The 21,008-nt window shown below is 43.7% G+C and overlaps 1 protein-coding gene and 1 long non-coding RNA gene across 14 annotated transcripts in view; one reads left to right on the forward strand and one right to left on the reverse strand.

Moving 5' to 3' along the window:
* Window positions 1–21,008, forward strand: part of LOC120407779 (T-cell acute lymphocytic leukemia protein 2-like) — a 119,735-nt gene that overhangs the window by 21,658 nt on the left and 77,069 nt on the right. For 10 of the 12 annotated variants that reach the window (XR_005600247.1, XM_039543837.1, XM_039543840.1 and 7 more), the window contains 4 exons: window positions 2,129–2,261; window positions 4,596–4,725; window positions 5,946–6,079; window positions 7,177–7,304. Coding sequence is in view for 11 of the 12 variants with exons in the window: in XM_039543837.1 (XP_039399771.1) it covers window positions 2,129–2,261; window positions 4,596–4,725; window positions 5,946–6,079; window positions 7,177–7,304 (525 nt within the window). In the remaining variant the exon portion in view is untranslated. Of the gene's footprint in view, window positions 1–2,128; window positions 2,262–4,595; window positions 4,726–5,945; window positions 6,080–7,176; window positions 7,305–14,621; window positions 14,743–15,014; window positions 17,997–21,008 lie in introns of those variants that run through there. The other 2 variants (XM_039543844.1, XM_039543841.1) reach the window with 2 other exon arrangements.
* Window positions 1–21,008, reverse strand: part of LOC120407781 — a 108,106-nt gene that overhangs the window by 5,757 nt on the left and 81,341 nt on the right. Inside the window, exon 4 of one of the 2 annotated variants that reach the window (XR_005600249.1) lies at window positions 14,166–14,288. The exons of the other annotated variant lie outside the window; for it this stretch is intronic. This is a non-coding gene — a long non-coding RNA (uncharacterized LOC120407781). Of the gene's footprint in view, window positions 1–14,165; window positions 14,289–21,008 lie in introns of those variants that run through there. 2 annotated transcript variants of the gene reach the window in all.

The following is a 21,008-nucleotide window of genomic DNA, read 5'->3' on the forward strand; positions in this document are numbered from 1 at the left end:
AATGTGGAAGGATATTGAAGAGAGACCTCTTTTATGCCAGCATAGCTGGGTCAGAAATGCATTTGAACCATTGTGTCAAACCCCTCCCCCATATTGGTGTATGCAAATAAGGGAACCCATATTTATACACAAGTGTGGGGGTTTTCTGGTGCTGTAGATTTAGGTCCACTTATTTAGTTGCTTATATATGGACTATTGAAAACCAGTGGTTTTTCAGCCCTGGTTACCTCAGAAATGGCCAACTGGAATTTTAGCCTCCCCCAAAAAATAAAATTTTGAATGACCACAAGCAATTTCAGCCAGAATGGGAGTAGTAACATATCTGATTCTGCACCATTGAAAGCAATGGAAGGGTTGCTATTTACTTAAATGGAATTGCGATCAAGCCTATAGCACTTTTATATTCAATGCACTTCACAAATGTTAATCCTCACAACACCCCATCAGGTACTTGTATTTTTGCTGTACAAATAGGGAAGCTGAAGCAGCAACGTTAAGTGAATTACCTTGTCAGATGTGCAAAGTCTGTGTCAGATCTGGGATGAATTATTTACCCCCCAGTCTTGTGCTTAAACTGTGCTTCTCTTCCATTTTTAAAGTTACTATAAGTGACTGAAATAGGAACTTGGCATGAAAGTGCCTCTACTAAAATTGGTCAAAAACAGGTAGCCTGGCTCTGAACTTCCCCAGAATTCCAGGGTGATCAGATCTAGAGTTTGAGGTGGGTTTTGAAAGAGAATTGACTTTACATTTTCTGTACTGTGACTTTATTTTTTTCATTATAGGGTCCTGATTCTTTTATTCACTTTAGTAAATGTGGTAAAATAGTAGTGTCAGAAATAATTATAGTAAGGTTAAAATAAGGGAAGGTTAAAAAAGGGAATCCACAGAGAGAAACATCATTGGGACCGCCCTTTGGGAAACTGATAAAGAGCTCAGTAATGGTTGACTGGAACTCTTGTAACTTGACTCTTTGCGTCTCAATTTCTCTTTCTATCTTTCCTTCTATTTTTGCCTTCCCTGAGCAGCATGTTCTTTGGTGTTGTAAGCCCAGCCTTCTAAACCACAACTAGACTGCCTTCACTTATGCAGTGTTTCAGTAGCATATGAAAAATGGCAAATCTACACACTTGCTGCAGTCTTGGCGAAGCAAGATGCATACAGCCTGACTGTGAGAATTATATTCCTGCAGTCTACTTGAAATTGTCACAACAACCAGAACAGAAACAAACAGTTGTAGTTAAGGAAAACTCCTTGATTTATTTTTGCTAAGAATTACTGAGGCTTTGGCTACACTTATACTTCAAAGCGCTGCCATGGCAGCGCTTTGAAGCACTAAGTGTAGTCAAAGCGCCAGCGCTGGGAGAGAGCTCTCCCAGCGCTGTCCGTACTCCACCTCCCTGTGGGGAATAACGTACAGCGCTGGGAGCCGCGCTCCCAGCGCTGGGGCTTTGACCACACTGGCGCTTTGCAGCGCCGCAATTTGCAGCGCTGGAGAGGGTGTGTTTTCACACCCTGCTGCAGCGCTGCAAATTTGCAAGTGTAGCCAAGGCCTGAGTTACTAAACGTCCCCTCTATACCGTGGACTCTTGTATTTATTATATGCATAAACATTTAAAATCCAGGGCATTAACTATTGAATGTCATTCAACATTTCAGTTGTCATGAAGGCCTAAACTATTGTTAAATTATTAATATGGGCCAAGACTTTCAAAATAGGGACTAATATTAGACTCCTAAATCTATATTTAGGCACTGAATAAATGGCCTATTTTTTCAAATGCTCTGAAAAACAGCAGCTCCCAGTGAACTTGGTGCGAGCTGCTGGTCTATTTGGCACATTTGAAAAATAAGATGATTTATTCAGTTGTCTAAATATGGATTTAGGAGTCTAATACTAGCCCCTATTTTGAAAATCTTTGCCTAGGAGAGTAGTTTGTAGATTTTATTACACCCAAGAAGTTCTAGTTTTGTGTAATCGGTTGTAATACATTTGGATATAGGTAGCAAGTGCTCAACATGTTTTAGATCTTTATAACCTGGGCCAGAGATAGGAGGTGGCATTTGATTAGTCACAGATGATGCATTCTTGGCCAGGATAAGATAATATATCTTTTTCTCACTGCAGGCCAGAAGTACTACAACTTTCCATTGATGACTTAAAAGTTCAGATTCCAAAAAATCTGTCCCAATTTCTAGAGGAGATGTCACACTCTAGGTTTCTTGAATGTAGGTACAGAGAAGCTCGGGCATTCTTTCAGGTGAGTGGTAATCAGGTAGTATTTCCATTGAAATGTAAAGTAGATTTCCACTCCTAGGCCTCCATCCTGCAAACATTGAGGTATGTGTTTGACTTGAATGGGCCTACTCATAGGCTTAACATTAAACTCTTGCATAAGTGCAGCATTGGGGCCTTCGTTCTCAGAAAGTCAATAAACTAATTTTTTTTTACAATTGAGAGTATAACTAGAACTTTTTTCTCTGAATAACTAAAGATGTTTCATTTGTTTGGTTCTATTCTGGCTGCATTTGTCTCTGCATTTGAAATCATATGGAGAATAGATAAATGGTTATATATAGATATACACACACTTTAAGACCCCTCTACTCTGTCAGAGTTGTATAAAGCAGCCTTAGAGTAAACGAGAGTCCCAATTTTCTGGTAATTTTTTAATTTTGGTCACAGTAGGATTGACCATCCATTACAGCACATTTGTAGTGTTATGCTTAAATTTGAGAGTACATTCATTCAAAATCCACTTTTTCAGGGGCTTGTAACTTTTGAAGTGATTGATTGGGTTGAATCTTTTTAGAGCTTGTTCAGAGTCAAGAAAAACTTTTTTTTTATTTGGAAAGTTAATACCAGAGTTATCCCAGTATGGGATGGAGACCATTTGTTGTTAAGATGTTTTTTTGTGCTCTGATAACTTGAAAATGCACTGCTACTCTTAAATGACTGTGCCTCAACTGAAATTAGTGTAAACTTGTAACTTCACTACACAATTTTAACACTTGGTGGCACCAGACAAGTTGTAAAAAATGTGCTAAAAATAACCACAGTGAGCCCAATTCTGTCCCCAGTTGGTATCCATAAGAGTTTTGTAATTGACTTTAGGGAGAGCAGGATCAGGCTCAATATGCATTATTGTTGAAAAGTTGTAAGCATTGCAGAGGTTTAATTTACATATTTTGTTTCTTTAATACATACATTCATCTTTTTGGTTTTGGTGTGGATCATTCCAGTAGTACGTTAATACTGACTTTTACATTTTATGAGTTTGGAAAAAGTAACACAGAGGATGGTTTATTACAGGAGTTCTCAACCTTTTTTTCTCTGAGGACCCCCTCAACATGCTACAAAAACTGCAGGGCCCCGTGGGAGTGGAGGGGCTTTGGGGCAGGGGCTTTGGGTATAGGCGTAGTTTGACTTCTATTTGGGGGGGGGGAGAGGTGGGGCTTGAACAACCTCTGCATGGTAGGGTCCAGGGACTCACCTCAGCAGGCCACCCTCCTGTCTGGGTTGGCGGGGAGGGGGGGCGCGTGGTGTGCAAGCAAAAATTATAACCCAAAGGTGGGGAGCTTAGCTCAAAAAGTTTGAAAACAGCTTAGGGTGCAGGGAGGGGGTAGTTAGGGGCTGTTGTGCAGGGAAGGGATAGCTCAGCTTGCAGGGAGGGGATAGCTGGGGCTGTGTGCACACAGGGTGGCTATGGGTACAGGGAGGGGGTGGCTAGGGGCTGTGTGCAGGCAGGGGGTAACTCATGGTGCAGGGAGAGGAGTACTAGGGGCTGTGTGCTGTGAGGACTCCCCTGCGGTCCCTGTTCCACAAGGAGTCTGCGAGCCACAGAGCTGGATCTCCCCACCTGAGGGGACTCTTACCGACTGCCTCTGCCGGAGCAAATGGGGCTAGTAGCTGAGGAGCATCTTCAACCTAGGGCACCAGCAGGAGAGGAAGGAACACTGCTGCTGCCTACTCCAGGGCGCCAGCCAGAGCAGCAGCTGCCCCGCACTGCCCGGCTCCAGCTTCTGCCTCTGACCTGGCCAAGGGACAGGGAGAGGAGATTGAGGGGGGGACTGCCCTTGGGACTGCTGTAATCTAGTGCTGCAGTTTGGGGGGGTGGGAATGCCCTCCATGTCCCCAACCCTGCTCATAGGCTCAGGCTTCTGCCTCACAGGGAGCATCAGGGCTTGGAGCTCCAGGCTTCAGTCCCATGGGGGGTGCCGGGGATCAGGCCTTCAGCCCTGTGGAGTTGGGGGGGAGGGGGGCGAAGGGAGGGAGGGAGGATCAGGGATTGGGGCTTCAGCCCTATGCTGCTCGTCTTCAGCCCCGCAGGGTGCGCCGGGAATCGGGGCTTCAATCGACCCCTTTGAAAGGGCTCACAGACCCCCGGGGTTGGTTTATTGAATAGGCATTTAAATTTTACTTTTCTCATTTCACCGTTTGTATTGCCAAACAGCCACAAGATGGCGGTGTGGACAGTGGCCAGAGACTAATTACGGTCTTGAAAAAAATTGCCCTTTTTTTTTTTAACTAAGAACTTGAAAACGTTAAGGTGCATTTATGTCTGAAAGTAGTTCAATGTTCCTTAACCCTTTAGCTGTATCCTGATGATGCCTCTCTTGATGCAGTGGAGTTTAGGAAAAAAGCAAAAGCATTGCTGCATCTGGCTGCCCTGACATTAAATAACTTAGGAGTGAGGTTCTGGCTGAGCAGTGGAACATGCCTTGGTAAAGTATTTGAGCTTATATTGTATTGCTTTTCAAACCCATTGAAGCACCTTTTGAAATCTGAAACATTTAATCCTGTTTAGTTCCAGTGCTGGTGGCTGAGATTGACAGCTGAATGCATCAGGTTAGTAGGGGGTATCTGATAGGTGTGTGAAGCAGTGCGTTAGCACAGTTAAAATAACGTCACTACTAAGTCAAAATGAGCAATCCTGAAATTACAATAAATTAAACAGTATTTGTTTTATTTCCAAGATCCCTTTCAGAAGCCACTTAGAGCCCAGCCATTTGAGATGCTGGACACGCTTCATATGAAATGTTGAGTGTTTTCATTTAAGTCAGTAGAACTTCAGTACAGTACATTGATCACCTCTCAGGAAACTCTCAGCAGCTTGCAGGACCAGGTCACTTGAAAGAAAATGCAGAAGAATCTTGCTTCTCAGTTATCGTTTATTTTAGATGCAGATTTTTCTCCATCCCACACAAACTTGGTGTTTAGTGTGATAAATTATTTATAAGACTTCAGTATAGGGGGGACCATATGGTAACCTATTGACTGTACCAAGGTTGAAAGCAATATCCCAAATTCATTATGGGTGAAAGAGAATGTTAAATTCCAAAGTAGATTATAGCCATAGATTTAATAATTCTTGTTAGTATTTCATGAAATGTTAGGGTTTATTTTTTCCTTAAAATGGAGTATTATTTTTGTGATTTGCAGTTACGTACCATGTGGATTAAACAAAAGGGGGTGGAGGGAAGCATATCTGGTTTCTAGTTTCACCATTTCCCAGCGGCAGCATGTACGCAGTTTACATCCCAGAAATAACTAGTATTTGAAGTGAAGTAATCCATTTTTAAAAATAGAATTGTGACTCCATAAATATTAGATTAAACTTGGCATAAAGGGCTCAGATCAGGAATAGTTTTCTTTAAAAAATGTAAGTTAGAAAACATACTTTTAGAAGAGATTGAGGGACTGTTATTTAAGTGGTGATAGGCTCCTTCACAATCCTCACTTTTCCAGAGGAGACAGCTGGTCACAAGTGGAGTAGCTCCCTATGCTGCTCCTCTTCCAATCCAGATGTCTCTGTAGGGGGCAGCTGAGTGGCTCCCCCCAAAGATATTTCAGCTAGTGGCACATGAAACTTCATTCTTACTTTGTTTCAGCTCTAGCTGTGTATTCACCATGTCTCTGAGTTCATGTTTTCTCCATTTTTTAGGCTGGTATAGACAGTGTAATATTATTCCCTATAGCAAAGACGTGGATTTGGGGATCTTCATACAAGACTATAAATCTGATATTATTCCAGCATTTCAGAAGGCAGGACTACCACTGAAGCACAAGTTTGGCAAGGTTAGTGAGTAACAAATCTGAACTGTGAACTTTACCTTCATTATAACATTTTTCTCAAGGTTCTGGTTGGCTGAAGGTGTTTAAAAACAGTTTTCATAAGAGAGGATCTTGTGGGCCTTGATCGTGCAAATGTTTGTGCACATTTAATTTACCCATGTGTAAACTCATTGATTTCATACACTTTCTTGGCTGGGGGAAATGTGTGTTTTGTACAGCACCTTTCATAATGGCATCCTGATCCTGCCTCTGAATTCTACTCTGTATGTACTATTAAATTAAAGGGGTTTCTGGCTGTGTGTTAGTGTCACTAGAGAACCTTAAATATGAAGGTGGATTGATTTGGCCTACTTATAGGGATATCATTCTGCATAGACTTGTGCTTACAGCCAGCTGGAAGGGCTGCAAGAGAAGTGCCTCAGGGTGCCCATCAGTGAAATATCATTGTTAGACTCCAAAGAGTTGATGGCTACAGTGCAGGATCACAAGGGTGGAGTAAAGAGACAAAATCACAGGTCTAGGGCAGAGATGCAGAAGATCGTATTTTATCAGGAGCTATAGACAGCCCCTATGTCAGTGTGTGATCTCACAAACAGTCTTAGTTTAGCTTGGATTCAGGAGATTCATCATTAACTGACATGGACATATGAAACGAAAAAGAAGGAATGTTAATAAGTAATTAATTGAGGTTATTCTGCTCTTTTATTGAGGTTATTCTGCTCTTTTATGTGACTCTCAAATTGGAGTCCGTTTTTTGCATTTTGTGTTCTAATAAAATACTCCTGCTCTGAGATCTGCTTAAAAAATGTGGTTACACTTGCATTGTTGCCAATATGTATACAGACTAGAGCTATGGAAACTGGTCTTCTATGATCTTAGAGAGCAGTTGTTTTCTTGGAGAGGGCTTGTTAAAGGGTTTCCTTGGTGACCAGATTCTTTTTTCTCTTTTTACCCTTCAAGTGTCCCCCACTGAGGGGGACACCCAAGATTGTAACAAGGCAATTACTCCCCTGTAACATGTCAGCACAAATAAATCACAACCTCTTGTTTTTTTCCTGATTGTTATATGAGGATATGAAGTGTATTTGTCTGTCTCACAGGTAGAAGACAGCTTGGAACTCTCCTTTCAGGGAGAAGATGATGTGAAACTTGATATTTTTTTCTTCTATGAAGACGATGACCACATATGGAATGGAGGAACTCAAGCCAAATCGGGCAAGAAATTTAAGTATGAATTCATTTCAAATCTATAGAAGGGAAAACTAGTTGAACAAATTGTTACAGCATCAGATGCTATTATTAAAAACTATGTGTTACTGTAATGGCAGTGTTTTAGAAATAGTAGTTGCAACAGTTGGCATTTAGCTTTATCCTCCAAGCAAGAAGGTGCTTCAGGAAGAGAAGAATTTGTAGAGATTTTGCACAGCGAGGGCTGGAGAAATGGGAAGAGAAACAGTGACATTTAAGTGTCTCATCAAATTGGTGTTGTATTCAGCATTGTCGGCCTGCTCTTTGCAAATCTTCAGTAACCTTGGAATCCAATTGTTAAACAGATGTCATCTGGACTAAGACAAGCACTAGTATAATAAAAAGGGAAAAGGGGAATCAAGCTACAATTTTTTTTCTTTCAGGTGCTTGTTTTTATGTATTTTATAGCACTGAGGGTTCAGTCATCTATTTGTGTGATTAGAGATTATGGCACGGAGGCTCACCAGTCCTTGCAAAATAACGCAACTCACTGAGATTCTGCAGTAATGGTCCACAGCAATACATTTCACAGTAGCATTTCTGCAGTGATATGGACCATTACTCTTAAATGCCTTTGGTATTTTTTTAAAGTATGTTCCTGTTATTAAAGTGGTTTAGGAAACATGGAACCCCATTTACAGTATCTTCCTCTTTTCTGTATCAGATATGCAGTTAAATGTAGATTTAAGCATGCAGGTTAAGTTCATGGAGGATAGGTCCATCAATAGCGGTTAGTGAGGAGAGTCAGGGAGGCAACCCAATGCTCTGAGTATCCCTAAACCTCTGACTGCCAGAAGCTGGGACTGAATGACAGGGGATGGATGACTCGATAATTGCCATGTTCTATTCATTCCCTCTGAAGCATATGGTGGTGTGGCCACTGTTGGGAACAGGATACTGGGCTAGATGGACCACTGGGCCTGACCCAGTATGGTCAGTCTCATATTCTTAGGTAAACAGTTAGCCGAGCAAACTCAGCCTGGGTTCTGAGAGTTAGACGGGGTTCTTTCCATCTGATACCTCATCTCCAGTGATAAAGGTTGTGTGGGCCAAAGGTTGTGCCATACTTACGTTGTGACATCCAGTTCCTTGCCAAAAGAGCTGATATTCTCTTCCAAAATTATGTGTGCACCAGTCATTATGGGCATGAAAGCAGCGTTTTTTTCTCCCTGCACAAGGCAGAATGCCTCCCATGTGTGAGAATGGATGTTGGCTTTGAATTCATGCTCCAGTGTTGTGCTCAAGATACTGCACTCTTGGATGTGGTACAGATGTTCCAGCTTTCACAGATTAAGACAAAAATATGATTGTTCTAATCCTTTTCTTTTTAAGTGGTATTGGAGGGAGGCTGGTGTGGAAGTTTGGTCTGTGATAGTCGGGTGTGGTTAGAAAGTAGTCAATATAATGGAAACTTGAAATCCTAAAGAGGTACTTTCTAGGTATAGTAAACTATATCTAATATATATCAAAAAGGAGCATGGAAATTAGTCCTCTTGAGGTAAGTCTACAATAAGAAATTAGGTCGATTTAATAGAAGTCGATTTTTTAGAAATCAATTTGATACAGTCGATTGTGTGTGTCCCCACTAAGCGCATTAAGTCAGCGGTGTGCATCCACAGTACCGAGGCTAGCGTCGACTTTCGGAGCGTTGCACTGTGGTAGCTATCCCACAGTTCCCGAAGTCTCCACCACCCATTGGAATTCTGGGTTGAGCTCCCAATGCCTGATGGGGCAAAAACATTGTCGCGGGTGGTTCTGGGTACATGTCGTCAGGCCCCCCCCTCCCTCCGTTAGAACAACAGAAAAAAATAGTTTCTCGCCTTTTTTCCTGGGTTACCCATGCAGACGGCATACCACAGCAAGCATGGAGCTCGCTTAGCTCACTGTCACCATATGTCTCCTGGGTGCTGCTGGCAGACGCGGTTAGGGTGACCAGACGTCCCGATAAAATCAGAACTGTCTCGATATTTAGGCAATTTGTCCCAATATTTCGCACTCCATTTTGTTTTTTTTCCCTCCGCCAGCAGCCCCCCCAATGTGTCCCAATATTTTCTTCCTCTCATCTGGTCACCCTAGATGCGGTACTGCAGTGCTACACAGCAGCATCCCCTTGCTTTGCCTTGCGGATGGCAGATGGTGCAATACGACTGCTAACCGTCGTCGTTGTCCCGTGGGTGCTCCTGGACAACCTCAGTTAGGTTGGTCGGGGGCGCCGGGGCAGACATGGGTGCTTCTGGCCAGCCTCGGTCAGAGGCGGCTCCGGGCACGAGCACGCCAAGCGTGTGCCTGGGGCGGCAAGCCACGGGGGGTGCTCTGCTGGTCGCCGCGAGGGTGGCAGGCAGGTTGCCTTCGGCGGCTTGCCTGTGGAGGGTCCGCTGGTCCCGCAGCTTCAGCGGACCTCCCGCAGGCGTGCCGTGGGACCGGGGACCTCCGGTAGGCAAGCCGCCGAAGGCAGCCTGCCTGCCCTGCTTGAGGCGGCAAAATACCTAGAGCTGCCCCTGGCCTCAATGAGGTTGGTCGGGGGAGCCTGGACAAAAAATGGGAATGATTCCAGGTCATTCTCTTCTTTAAGTTTCATCTAATGGAGATTCAGTCCTGCCTGGAATATCATGCCAGCTGGAGGCTTCTGCCTCAGGCTGCTCTCCCAGTCGGCAGCACCACGCGGTCGCACCTACCCCAGCCTACCCCTTGCTCCCGTGGCTCATGAAGCCTGGACTGTAGTAAGGAGCAGTTCAGCTACAGGCTGAGCAAGTGCAGAATGGTGGTAGAATGTGCATTTGGACGTTTAAAAGCGCGCTGGTGCAGTAGACCTCAGCGAAACCAATATTCCCATCGTTATTACTGCTTGTTGTGTGCTCCACAATCTCTGTGAGAGTAAGGGGGAGACATTTATGGCAGGGTGGGAGGTTGAGGCAAATCACCTGGCTGCTGATTACGCACAGCCAGACACCAGGGCGGTTAGAAGAGCACAGCAGGGCACGCTGCGCATCAGAGAAGCTTTGAAAACCAGTTTCATGACTGGCCAGACTACGGTGTGACAGTTCTGTTTGTTTCTTCTTGATGAAAACCCGCCCCCCCTTGATTCACTCTACTTCCCTGTAAGCCAACCGCCCTCCCCTCCCCCCTTTGATCTCTGCTTGCACAGGCAATAAAATCATTGTTTCAAATTCCTGCATTCTTTATTAATTCGTCACACAAATGAGGGGATAACTGCCAAGGTAGCCCAGGAGGGGTGAGGGAGGAGGGAAGCACAAGGGTGGGGTTGTTGTAGGGGCACCCTCTAGAATGGCATGCAGCTCATCATAGAAGTGGCATGTCTGGGGCTCTGACCCAGAGAGGCTGTTTGCCTCTTTGGTAGGCTTGCCTGAGCTCCTTAAATTTCACGTGACACTGCTGCGGGTCCCTGTTATAACCTCTGTCCTTCATGCCCTTGGAGATTTTTTTCAAATATTCCGGCATTTCATCTTTTAGAATGGAGTTCAGATAGCACAGATTCGTCTCCCCATGCAGCAGTCAGATGCAGTACCTCTCGTTCGGTCCATGCTGGAGCTTTTTTTCAGTTCTGGGACTCTATGGTCACCTGTGCTGATCAGCTCGCCACACTGCCAAACAGGAAATTAAATTCAAAAGTTCACAGGGCTTTTCCTGTCTACCTGGCCAGTGCATCTGAGTTGAGAGTGCTGTCCAGAGAAGTCACAATGGAGCACTCTGGGATAGCTCCTGGAGGCCAATAACATCGAATTGCGTCCACACTACCCTAAATTCAACCCAGCAAGGTCGATTTCAGCGCTAATCCCCTCATCGGGGAGGACTACAGAAATCAATTTTAAGAGCCCTTTAAGTCGACAAAAATGGCTTCGTCGTGTGGACGGGTGCAGGCTTAAATTGATCTAACGCTGCTAAATTCGACCTAAACTCGTAGTGTAGACCAGGGCTTGATCAGTAACAGAATGTACCTGTTTAGAATGTCTTAACCTAGCTTCCATTGTATTAAATACCTTCTTAAAAGGAGAGATACAAGGAGAGATTTTTTTTTTTTAACAGTTAAACCTTATTATTAATCACTCTTGACTTTAAAGGTTGTGATACCCACCACCATTAGGTGCTTTCACTTCGTTCTTTCAAAATGATTGTGGAACATGGGAGGAAATGGGGTTGGTCAACCAAGACAGACGTTACTCTGTTTAAGTCATGCTAGAATCTAATTCTTCAGCGTGGAGTGAGTTTCTAAGAATTGTTATCACCTTAAAAACAGAGCTTCCTACTGCAGATGGGAGAGTTTCTAAACATCAAAGTGACAGCTGTAGAGTTACTGCTGCAGAAATTAGAAGCTCTATCATAAGTACATACGGAGCTCATATTAACTTTTTATATTCTCGTATCTCTAAGTGACCTCGACTAGGTCTGAGCCCCTGGACCTGTATGGACATACAATAAATGATCTCTGGATTAACTGTTCTTCAAGAATAAGTGGTGATAATACAGTAGAACCTCAGACTTACGGACACTTTGGGAATGGAGGTTGTCTGTAACTCTGAAATGTTCGTAACTCTGAACAAAGCACAGTTTGGGCTCCAAATCCAACAGCTGGCACTCCAAGCAGCAGCTGAGCTCCCTACTCAGCCCCGGCATGAGTTTGCAAGCTTGTCCCCTTCGGCCAAGGGTGTGTGTGTGAAAGAAAACAGCATGTCCCCCTCCCGGCTGGGGGTAGAGGTAAAAACAGCTTGTCCCCTCCTGGCAGGGAGGGGAAGGGAAGGGAAGGAGGGGAGAAAACTGCGCAGACCCCAGCATTGCTCCTGCTCTGCAGACTACAGCTGCTTTGGGCTGGCAGCCCCAATGTCTTGCTGTAAGTGGCTGCCCTGAAGGTGGGGGTGGGGTGGGGGGGACAAGCAGCCCAGATGTGCCTACCTTTAAGATGCAATACAGGCACAGTACAGTACTTGCTTTTTTTTTTCCTTCTCCCCAACCCACCCTTCTGCTGCTGCCTGATTGGTTACTTCCGGTTTCACATGGTGTCCAATTGGCTGGTCAGTCCATAACTCTGGTGTTCATATCTTTGAGGTTCTACTGTACCAGAATTTCTATGCTTGGGAGTGAATGCTGCAGAATTTAGAAGCTCTGACGTTACTGTGGTGTAGCAACAACTTAATATCTCACAGTAGAAACAATAAGATCTATTAGATTTAAATCAACCAACTAAACAAACAAATCACCTTGGGAAATAAAAAACTTAGCAATAGGGTCAATAGTATTAGTATAGGAACACTATGAATTTCCTCATTTTCACACATTAATTTAGTAAAATTTTATTGGAATAATGATAGTTGTATAATTATTTACAACTGTAAGTATTTTAACAACATTTTTGCCTCTGAATTGTAAGGACAGTGCAGCTGGTTGAGCAGCAGTGACTTTTATACTGACATTTGAGAGACTGTTAATTTGACATCATAGGAGTGTTGTGCCTTAACTAGTGTGTAGTAAGGTTGTTGCAGACTTCTGTTAGGAAACTGTTATGATCAGATAGTGTCATTTTTACCAGGGCTTTGGAGCAGAGCCTGGAGCTGGAGCAGTAGGTTTTTGCCCAGAGCTGGAGTGGACCAATTCAAAAATTTGATTGCTCCAAATCCCTAATTTTTACCACACAGACTAAATGCCAAGTGTAGAATGCTCACCAGTTATTTACATCATACTAGAAGTGATCTTAATGCTTTACAGTCATGAATAAAAGCAGGGTCCCTACTCCAAGAAATGTATAATTTGAATAACCAAAATATAGATGAAGGATGTGGGAAAGGAAAGTATCTGAGCAGTTATGTTTGGCATACGTTGCTTTAATTTTTTAGAATTGTATCTATTTTTCTTGTAGTCATATTTTGTTCTTGTGGAAATGGTTTCCTAACTTCCACAAGAGATGCCTTGAATAGACACTTTTGTGAGTATGGCCCCAGTCCTGCAAACACATATATTGTGATTAATTTTATGCACGGGATACTCCTGGGGGAATTCTGCACACAGTATTTTAAAATTCTGAAAGATTCTGCATATTTTATTTGTCAAAATAACACAATATAATCACACCAGTTTCAATTATTTTGGTAATTTATTTCAAAATACCTGTCAGCAAGTATGTCTGTAACAGTATAGAAAACAAAAAGATCAGGAAATGTTTTTTGACAAATTTCTGAATAATTTATTTAAACAACAGAACCATATTTCCTGCACCCCTCAAAAGCAGTGCAAAGGCTTAGAGGAGTCAGTGTGGGAGAGGGAAGTAATTGCTGAGAAGGAGCCTGGGTATGAGCTTGTAGGGTTGCTGGGTATGGGTGGGGAAAGTATGGAACGGGTGTTTTGGGGGAGTGGGTAAGGATCCTCCATGCAGACCCTGGCTGACCCCTAGCCTCTCCCATTCAGTCAGGCACATCTGCGCCTCTCCCCATGTGTCCCTGCACCCCCTTCCCCTGTCCCCATGTGTCTCTGTGCCCCTACTCAGTGAGCCTTCTGTCCCCATGTGGCCTTACACCCTTCCCCCCCATCCCAGTGTGTCCCTGCACCCCTCATCCAGCCCCCTCCCCTCATCTCCGTGTGTCCCTGCCCCACTCAGCCATAGCCCTTCCCCCCTGTAGCTCTGCACCCCCTCCCTCTCTGCCCATGTGGCCCTGCACCTCCCTCCCCCTCTGTGGCCCTGCGCCTCCACTCCATTCAGCCCCTGCTCCAGTCTGCCCTCCTCCAGTAGCCTTTATGGGCCCTTGTATAGCCCCCCCAGCAGCCCCACGCTGTCTGTCTCCCCATATCCCCTGTCTCCTGACCTGGCCCGACAAGTGCTCTGAAGAAGGCGCTGCAGCCTCTTTCTCTTCCCTATCCTAGCTGGGGCTGGCAGGAACAGCTGCTGTGTTCTGATGCTACAGCACCCTCTGGTGGGCATAAGACGGAACTGCAGCAACTCTTCAGCAGAAGCTTTTTTCTGCAAAAAAATAATATATATATATATGCACGCGGCACATGTGCTGCTCCTGGGGTTGCTTGACTACTATTTGTCCAGGTCAGCTTGTAGGGTTACACTCTAACCCGAAGTAACTTGTCCTGGGTTTGTATCACAAGTCAATGACAAAGTTGGAAGTAGATCCTAAGCTCCCTGTCCTGTATCTTCTCCATTGGATCACCTGGGCATTGCTGGTATGTCTCATTCTACCACAGGTGTGAGAAGAGGGAGGGGCATTCTGCCTAGGTCTGGCAACTCGTATTACTTCAATGCCCCATGGCAGGTTTGGTTTTCTTTGTGATTTATATTTTTAAGGGCATCGCATCTGCAGCGAAGCTATCAGGGAGAGCGTATTGAGCATGTAGCCATAATAAAACTCCATCTTCAAAGCACTTCACAGCCATTAACTAGTTAATCCTCACTACATCCCTGTAAGGTAAATAAGTCATTATTACCCCTATTTCACAGATAGGAAACAAAAGTGGGGAGGTTAAGTGACTCGCCCAAAGTCATGCAGCAAATCATGGGCAGGGAAAGAATTGAAATGCAGATGTCCCTGACTCTGTCTTATGCTCTGGCCACAGTACACAATCTGTACTCCTTCATAATTTTCAAAATCAAATGGTGTAGTGGCTGCCAAGGTTTTGTTTACTGAATATCATACCTATCTTTGAGTCTTAACTATTGTGTTCTCTTATTGTAACGTAGGTACCTGTTTCCCAAGTTTTCACTGTGTTGGACTGAGTTTGTAGAACTCAAGGTACATGTGCCTTGTGAAACCCTCCGATATGTCGAAGCCAACTACGGCAAGGACTGGAAGGTACCTGTGAAGGTGTGGGACTGGAAAAGCTCTCCATCCAATGTGCAGTACAACGGGATGTGGCCTGTTGATGAATGGGATGATGTCATTCAAGTCTACTGATCACATGGATGTAACCAGGATTTGTTTGGTACCATCGGACCTATCCATGCTTAATTTCCCTCACCCCAAGATGTCGAGATCAGTTTTCTGATCAGTTTTCATCCATTTCCTAAGAAGAGCTTGAATCTTTATTGGCATAATAGGTGGTATGTGTACTTCTCGCAACACTTGTATCTGGCAGTCTCTGTGACAGCTAAAGGAAGAGAATGAAGGTAGTATGTGTGAACTGCGATGACTAGCTGAGAGGAAAGATGTACAAAAGGAATATAAGAAAGACTGAAGTGGGAATATAGATAGGAAAAAATTAAATTTGAACCCAGACCAAATGGCTCAGCATGCTTTGTCTCATGGGGGGAAATTCAGCACTGAAATACTAGAGTGGTGGGCACCATAGAAATACCTTACACAGATAGATAAATTGATCTAAAGCATCCCCTAGCGGTTGTGGCAGTCAGTCTGACTTCAGAGGTCGCTGGAATGTTGTCCAGTTACTCAGAGCAGGAGTGACTGCTTTGTGAAGGGGCACAACTAAGATAGTGAGGGATACAAAGGTAGCCCTGGATGAAGAGGTGGGGTAAGACACTGACGAGTCCTATCCACATCAGAGGAGGTGTGGACTTTCCTAATATCATGCCCTTGGGAAAACCTGAGCTTGGGGTTCAGTTAACAAAAGTAGAGACATTTTCTATTAACCACTTTATGTAGCTATGTCAGGGAATGCTATCTACTGTTTATTTTTTAACATGGAGCCATATGCTACAGGGGGACACTTCGTATAAAAGGAGAGTCCAGAATTCTGGTCTTTGATGCTCTAAACCATGGGTCTCAAGTAACCTGGGAGTTGTAAACAGATTTTATAGGGTCATAATCACCCTCCCTTTCTTTAGCGTTAGATAGGAGTGGAGTCCTGAAACTTCTTTATTGTTGTAACCTGGGGTCATGGTATGGAGGAGGTTGAGAATCACTATCCTCATGTTTTGAGTGTAAACCCCAGGCTGTTAATTTGTATAAAGCGGCCAACTCCTCCCTCAGATTTACAACAGTGTAATCTAAAGGCTACTGCTGGTGTGTCACTGGATTGAAAAATCTCACAACTGTATCTTCTCTCATTACTACTTGCATTTTTGGTCAGTACAGTAAACTTTCTTGTATTTCGTTTTCGGGAGGGATTGCTGAATAATAGCTTCTGTCTGAACCTGTGCTTGAATCCATTTAGCGAGATGGATCTCGAGTATTCCCAAAGTGAAGTCAGTGAAGCTAAATGACCCTGATTTGTTCAGTTCCTTCTCAGTGGGCAAGTCGAGAGTTCTGGGGTTGTTAATGAAATATGAATACCAAATGTACTGGCACTAACCCTGGAGCACTCATGGTGCCAATGTCAAGGAGTTAAGCAGTTTTGATGCTTTCATATCTGTGTATAATAAGGCTGTAGTCCAGATTTCTTTCCTGGAGTATGATGGTTATCTACAAGTCACAGTTTTTTTTGTCAGTTACTGGCAATAGGACAAATCTTTGTTTTGTATTCAGTTGATACATAAATACTGAATTTTCCAGGTATTTGTATCCAAGTTAATACAGTTTTGAGTAGCTAACACAGCTGAATCTGAGTGACTGTTTTACTGCTGTATCATTCCAGGTGCACTCTGGGGCTTCGCTGGTATTTACAGAGTGCACGACACACTTCATTCCTGCCAGCCCTCCTAGTTCCAGAACTCTCCTGCCACTGAATACTGCAGTAAATAATTCAGAATTTGGCAAGTACTTTAAAAAATGGATTTGTCACATCCTTAATTACTACTGGCTTTTTAAACACTACAAAAACGTTGGTGTTTTTTGTCAAATTGGGGAGGGGAAGAGGTTAAATCCTAGTAATGTTTTTACTTGATGAGATGAGGCACTGAGTCTGGGAAGGGATGAGTTTTCATGTGGTACTTTTTGCATTCTTTTTTGTTGTTGTTGCGTACGGCCTAAAGCTAATCTCCTTTTGATGGTTTTATTATTCAGAGCTCTGTGTTAAGCAGCACTATGCTATTAAATAAGGTACCGTTGCTCTCTGGTTTTGGAATGGAAAGATAAGATGGTGTCAGGATAGAAAATGTGCAATCCTGTCACAAGTTTGTGATTTTATATTTGTAAGTGGAAAGGCTAGTAGCAAAAACAAAAATGCTCATCCCCTAAGCAGAATAGAATGTTTTAAATATCTGACTGCAATACTGTATATATGTGTGTGTGTGTTTAACTTATTGTCCAGGCTGTTAAAATCTTCAGAAGAAATGTATTATTTAACACTGACTACGGCCATGTCTACACTACCACTTATGTCGACAAAACTTATGTTGCTCAGGGTGTGAAAAAAACACCCCTAGAAGCAACAGAAGTTTCACTGGCCTAAGTGCCAGTGTGCACAGCGCTGTGTTGGCGGAGATCTTTTCCCGATGACATTGCTACTGCCGCTTGTTGATATAGTTTTAGTATGTCTCTGGGAGAGCAGCTACTCCAGCACTCTGACAGTGGTGCAGCTGCATCGGCACAGCTGTGCTGCTCTGAGCTCGCTAGTGTAGACAAGGCCTGAATGAATGAGTTTAATTTTCCACTCAATCTGCTAATGGTACAATTACGTTTTGTTATCTAGGGCAGCATTTTTAACATACTGTTCAGTGTTACTGTGGAATAATTTGAAGAGGAATGTTTTTGATCTTTGTTTTTCTAAACTGTTTATTGACCATGTTTACCTGAAGCTTTTATTTTAATAAACTCTATGAAAACAATGTTGTTTGTATAGAATACTAGAACTGATTTACTGTATCTGAGAAATAGGTGACATTATTATTATTGGATTAGATTCTCCCTTTGCTTACACTGGTACAATCCCACTGACTTCACTGTGGTTGCACAGGTGTAAGTGAGGGAAAAATTTGTGCCACCTTACCCAGCTCCTGCTGCAAACCTTTCTGACATTCCCTGATTTATTTACCCACTCTTGTCACTTACCTGCATCCCTTTCTTTATGTAGTTGTTATGCCCACGTGAGAGTGCAGAAGGGCAATAGCAAGAGTAAGCTCACATTTGTCAGAAATTTAGTAGCTTTTTAGCAATATCTACACACTTTGCTCCACCTGTAGAACTCTCCTGGTCTGCTTTCTTTACTTGTGAGCCTATTTTTTTCTTCCAGCAATATAAAATCTAAACTTATTACAACAAATGCCACATGGTGAAACAACATAAGGAAAGAGGCAGAAGATTCTGGAAGAACCATGGGCAAAACCAGAAGCAGCAAACAAATATACCAGGGCAGGTTTGAACCCAGGATGTAGTTGCATCCATTTTTCAGAATATTTCTAGGGGTCCTCTTTGAGAAATAGCTTATTGCAGCTTCCCCTTCAGAAAATGGTTCCTCTGATGATAGATCAGATCATGTCTTCAACAGACACACAGTAAGATAGAAAAGTAGAAAATTAATGGTACGTTATACTCAAACTGGTATCATTTCCTGCTGCCTTATCCTGTTATGCATCTGGCTTACCCTGTCATGCTGGAGATGATTTGTACCTGTGCTCAGATCACCCCATGCAGTGTGTTGCTCTTGCTGTCGCTTAAGCTTGACAACCAGAGCCAGCGTGACAAAATTAATTCCTTGATACTGGAAGTCACATTTTCTGATGTTAGTGATCTATGCAAACGCCAAATGCAGATCTTGGACTATTGTAATAGTATTTTTCATCACTACTGAGTAAATGGCAGACTTAAAAATCTCCATTTATTCTGTTATGAAGCACTGAATTGTGGGGGAGGCACACACAATCTAATCCCAGATGCATTTTTGACTGTGCAGATTTGTTCTCACTAACTAAAAAACCCACCTTATTTTTTAAAATGAAAATTTTTGTAGGCGCCATGGTGTGGTTCTGATCTCACTGCAACAGTGTGAGTGCTTAATCCTGCAAGGTGCCAAGTACTCTGGCCCCAATCCTGCAAAGCATTTAGGCACAGCTTAACTTTAAGTATATGAATAGTCCTGTTGAAGATGTAGCCTGGTGGGATTCTTGGACAAGAAACGGGAGGGTTGGGTTTTTTTGGTTGACTGTGCAAGATCATACATCGTGAGATCTCACTCCAGTCTGTGCTAATTAAAAGTCCTTAGTGGATTACTGATATTGGGTTGAAAATATAAATAAGAAGGGATATAGAAATAATGTGCAGAAGTTGATAAATACAAGGAAAATCACTATTTATCTTTTAAAATATTTAAGTAAATTTAACTGTTGCACCTGTTAATCTCAATGGATATATATCTACAGGATGGGTCTAGTATTGATAACAGGATGTATGTCTCAGCTCTAACTTCAAGGAGGCTACTCATGTGAGTAAAGTGAAACGTTCTGAGCCTTAATCAGTGGGCGGGGCATTCACACAGGCCAGGGCTTTATAAAGCCACGCACAAGTGACCAGAGAGCTTTGTGAACGGGCTGCTAACAGGGAATTTCGCAAGGGAGTTCTCCAGGTGAAGGAGGAGCTAATACAGCATCTGTGGGGTAAGTGACTGTCTGTAGTGTGTGTTTGTGTTTGGGAGTTACTTGCTGTGTGCTGAGCTTGTGTTTGTCAGTCTGTTTGGTTTGTTGGTTGTTTGAAGGACCGTGTGCTGTGGCTGGCAGTTGGAGGCTGTGAGCTTCAAAGGAAGGTTTGAAAGCTAGAAACCTCTGGTAATTGGCTGAGCCTTAATCAGTGGGCGGGGCATTCACACAGGCCAGGGCTTTATTAAGCCGCGCACAAGCAACCAGGGAGCTTTGCAAACAGGGGCTGCTAACAGGGAGTTTCGCAAGGGAGTTTGGCAGGGGAGTGGGAAGGGAGCGGGCGTCCCTTGTCGGTTCTATCTGTGCCCCTTTAGTCCCCTTAAAACCTATAAACCAAACTACATTCAAAACTTCTTGCTTTAAACAACCCTTTAAACAACCCTTCCATTAACTAGGAGACAATGCAGGCAGAAGCCCAGCAGCAGAGTGGGGCCTATCCAGTTTATTGCACTGAGTGTAGCATGTATGATTACCTGCCCTGTGGTCAGGTGGCATATGTGTGTAGTCGGTGCAAGGAGCTCCTGGCCCTCAGAGATCATGTTCGGACTTTGGAGGCCAGGGGCTTTGGAGGAGCTAAGAGAGGCAGAGAGGTATGTTGATGAGGCTTTCCGGGACACTGTAGAATTGTCCCACCTCCAGTCAGACAGTCCCTGCGCTGCTGAAGAGTATGAAAGGCCCAGGGAAGCAGAGCAGTCAGTGGGAGCAGAAACCTTCCCATAGTTGGGACCCTCCTTCCAGATGGTGCTGGGGTTGCCTCTCGCACTGAGGTTACCTCTCCAGGGGAGGGAACTCCAGTTGCTAGGAAAAGGCAGGTGTTAGTAATGGGAGATTCAATCATTAGAAACGTAGATAGCTGGGTTTGTGATGACTGGGAGAACCATATCGTGACTTGCCTGCCTGGTGCGAAGGTTGCGGATCTCTAGAGGCATCTAGACAGACTTACGTGTAGTGCTGGGAAGGAGCCGGTGGTCGTGGTACATGTAGGTACCAATGACATAGGGAAGGGTAGGAGGGATGTCCTGGAAGCCAAATTTAGGCTGCTAGGGAAGAGACTGAAATCCAGGACTTCTATGGTGGCATTCTCAGAAATGCTCCCAGTTCCACGCACAGGGCCAGGTAGAGCTTCAGCGTCTCAATGCGTGGATGAGACGATGGTGTAGAGAGGAGGGGTTTACGTTCATTAGGAACTGGGGAAACTTTTGGGATGGA

This window comes from Mauremys reevesii, linkage group 6, assembly GCF_016161935.1.
Source record: "Mauremys reevesii isolate NIE-2019 linkage group 6, ASM1616193v1, whole genome shotgun sequence".
Classification (NCBI taxonomy): Eukaryota; Metazoa; Chordata; order Testudines; family Geoemydidae; genus Mauremys; species Mauremys reevesii.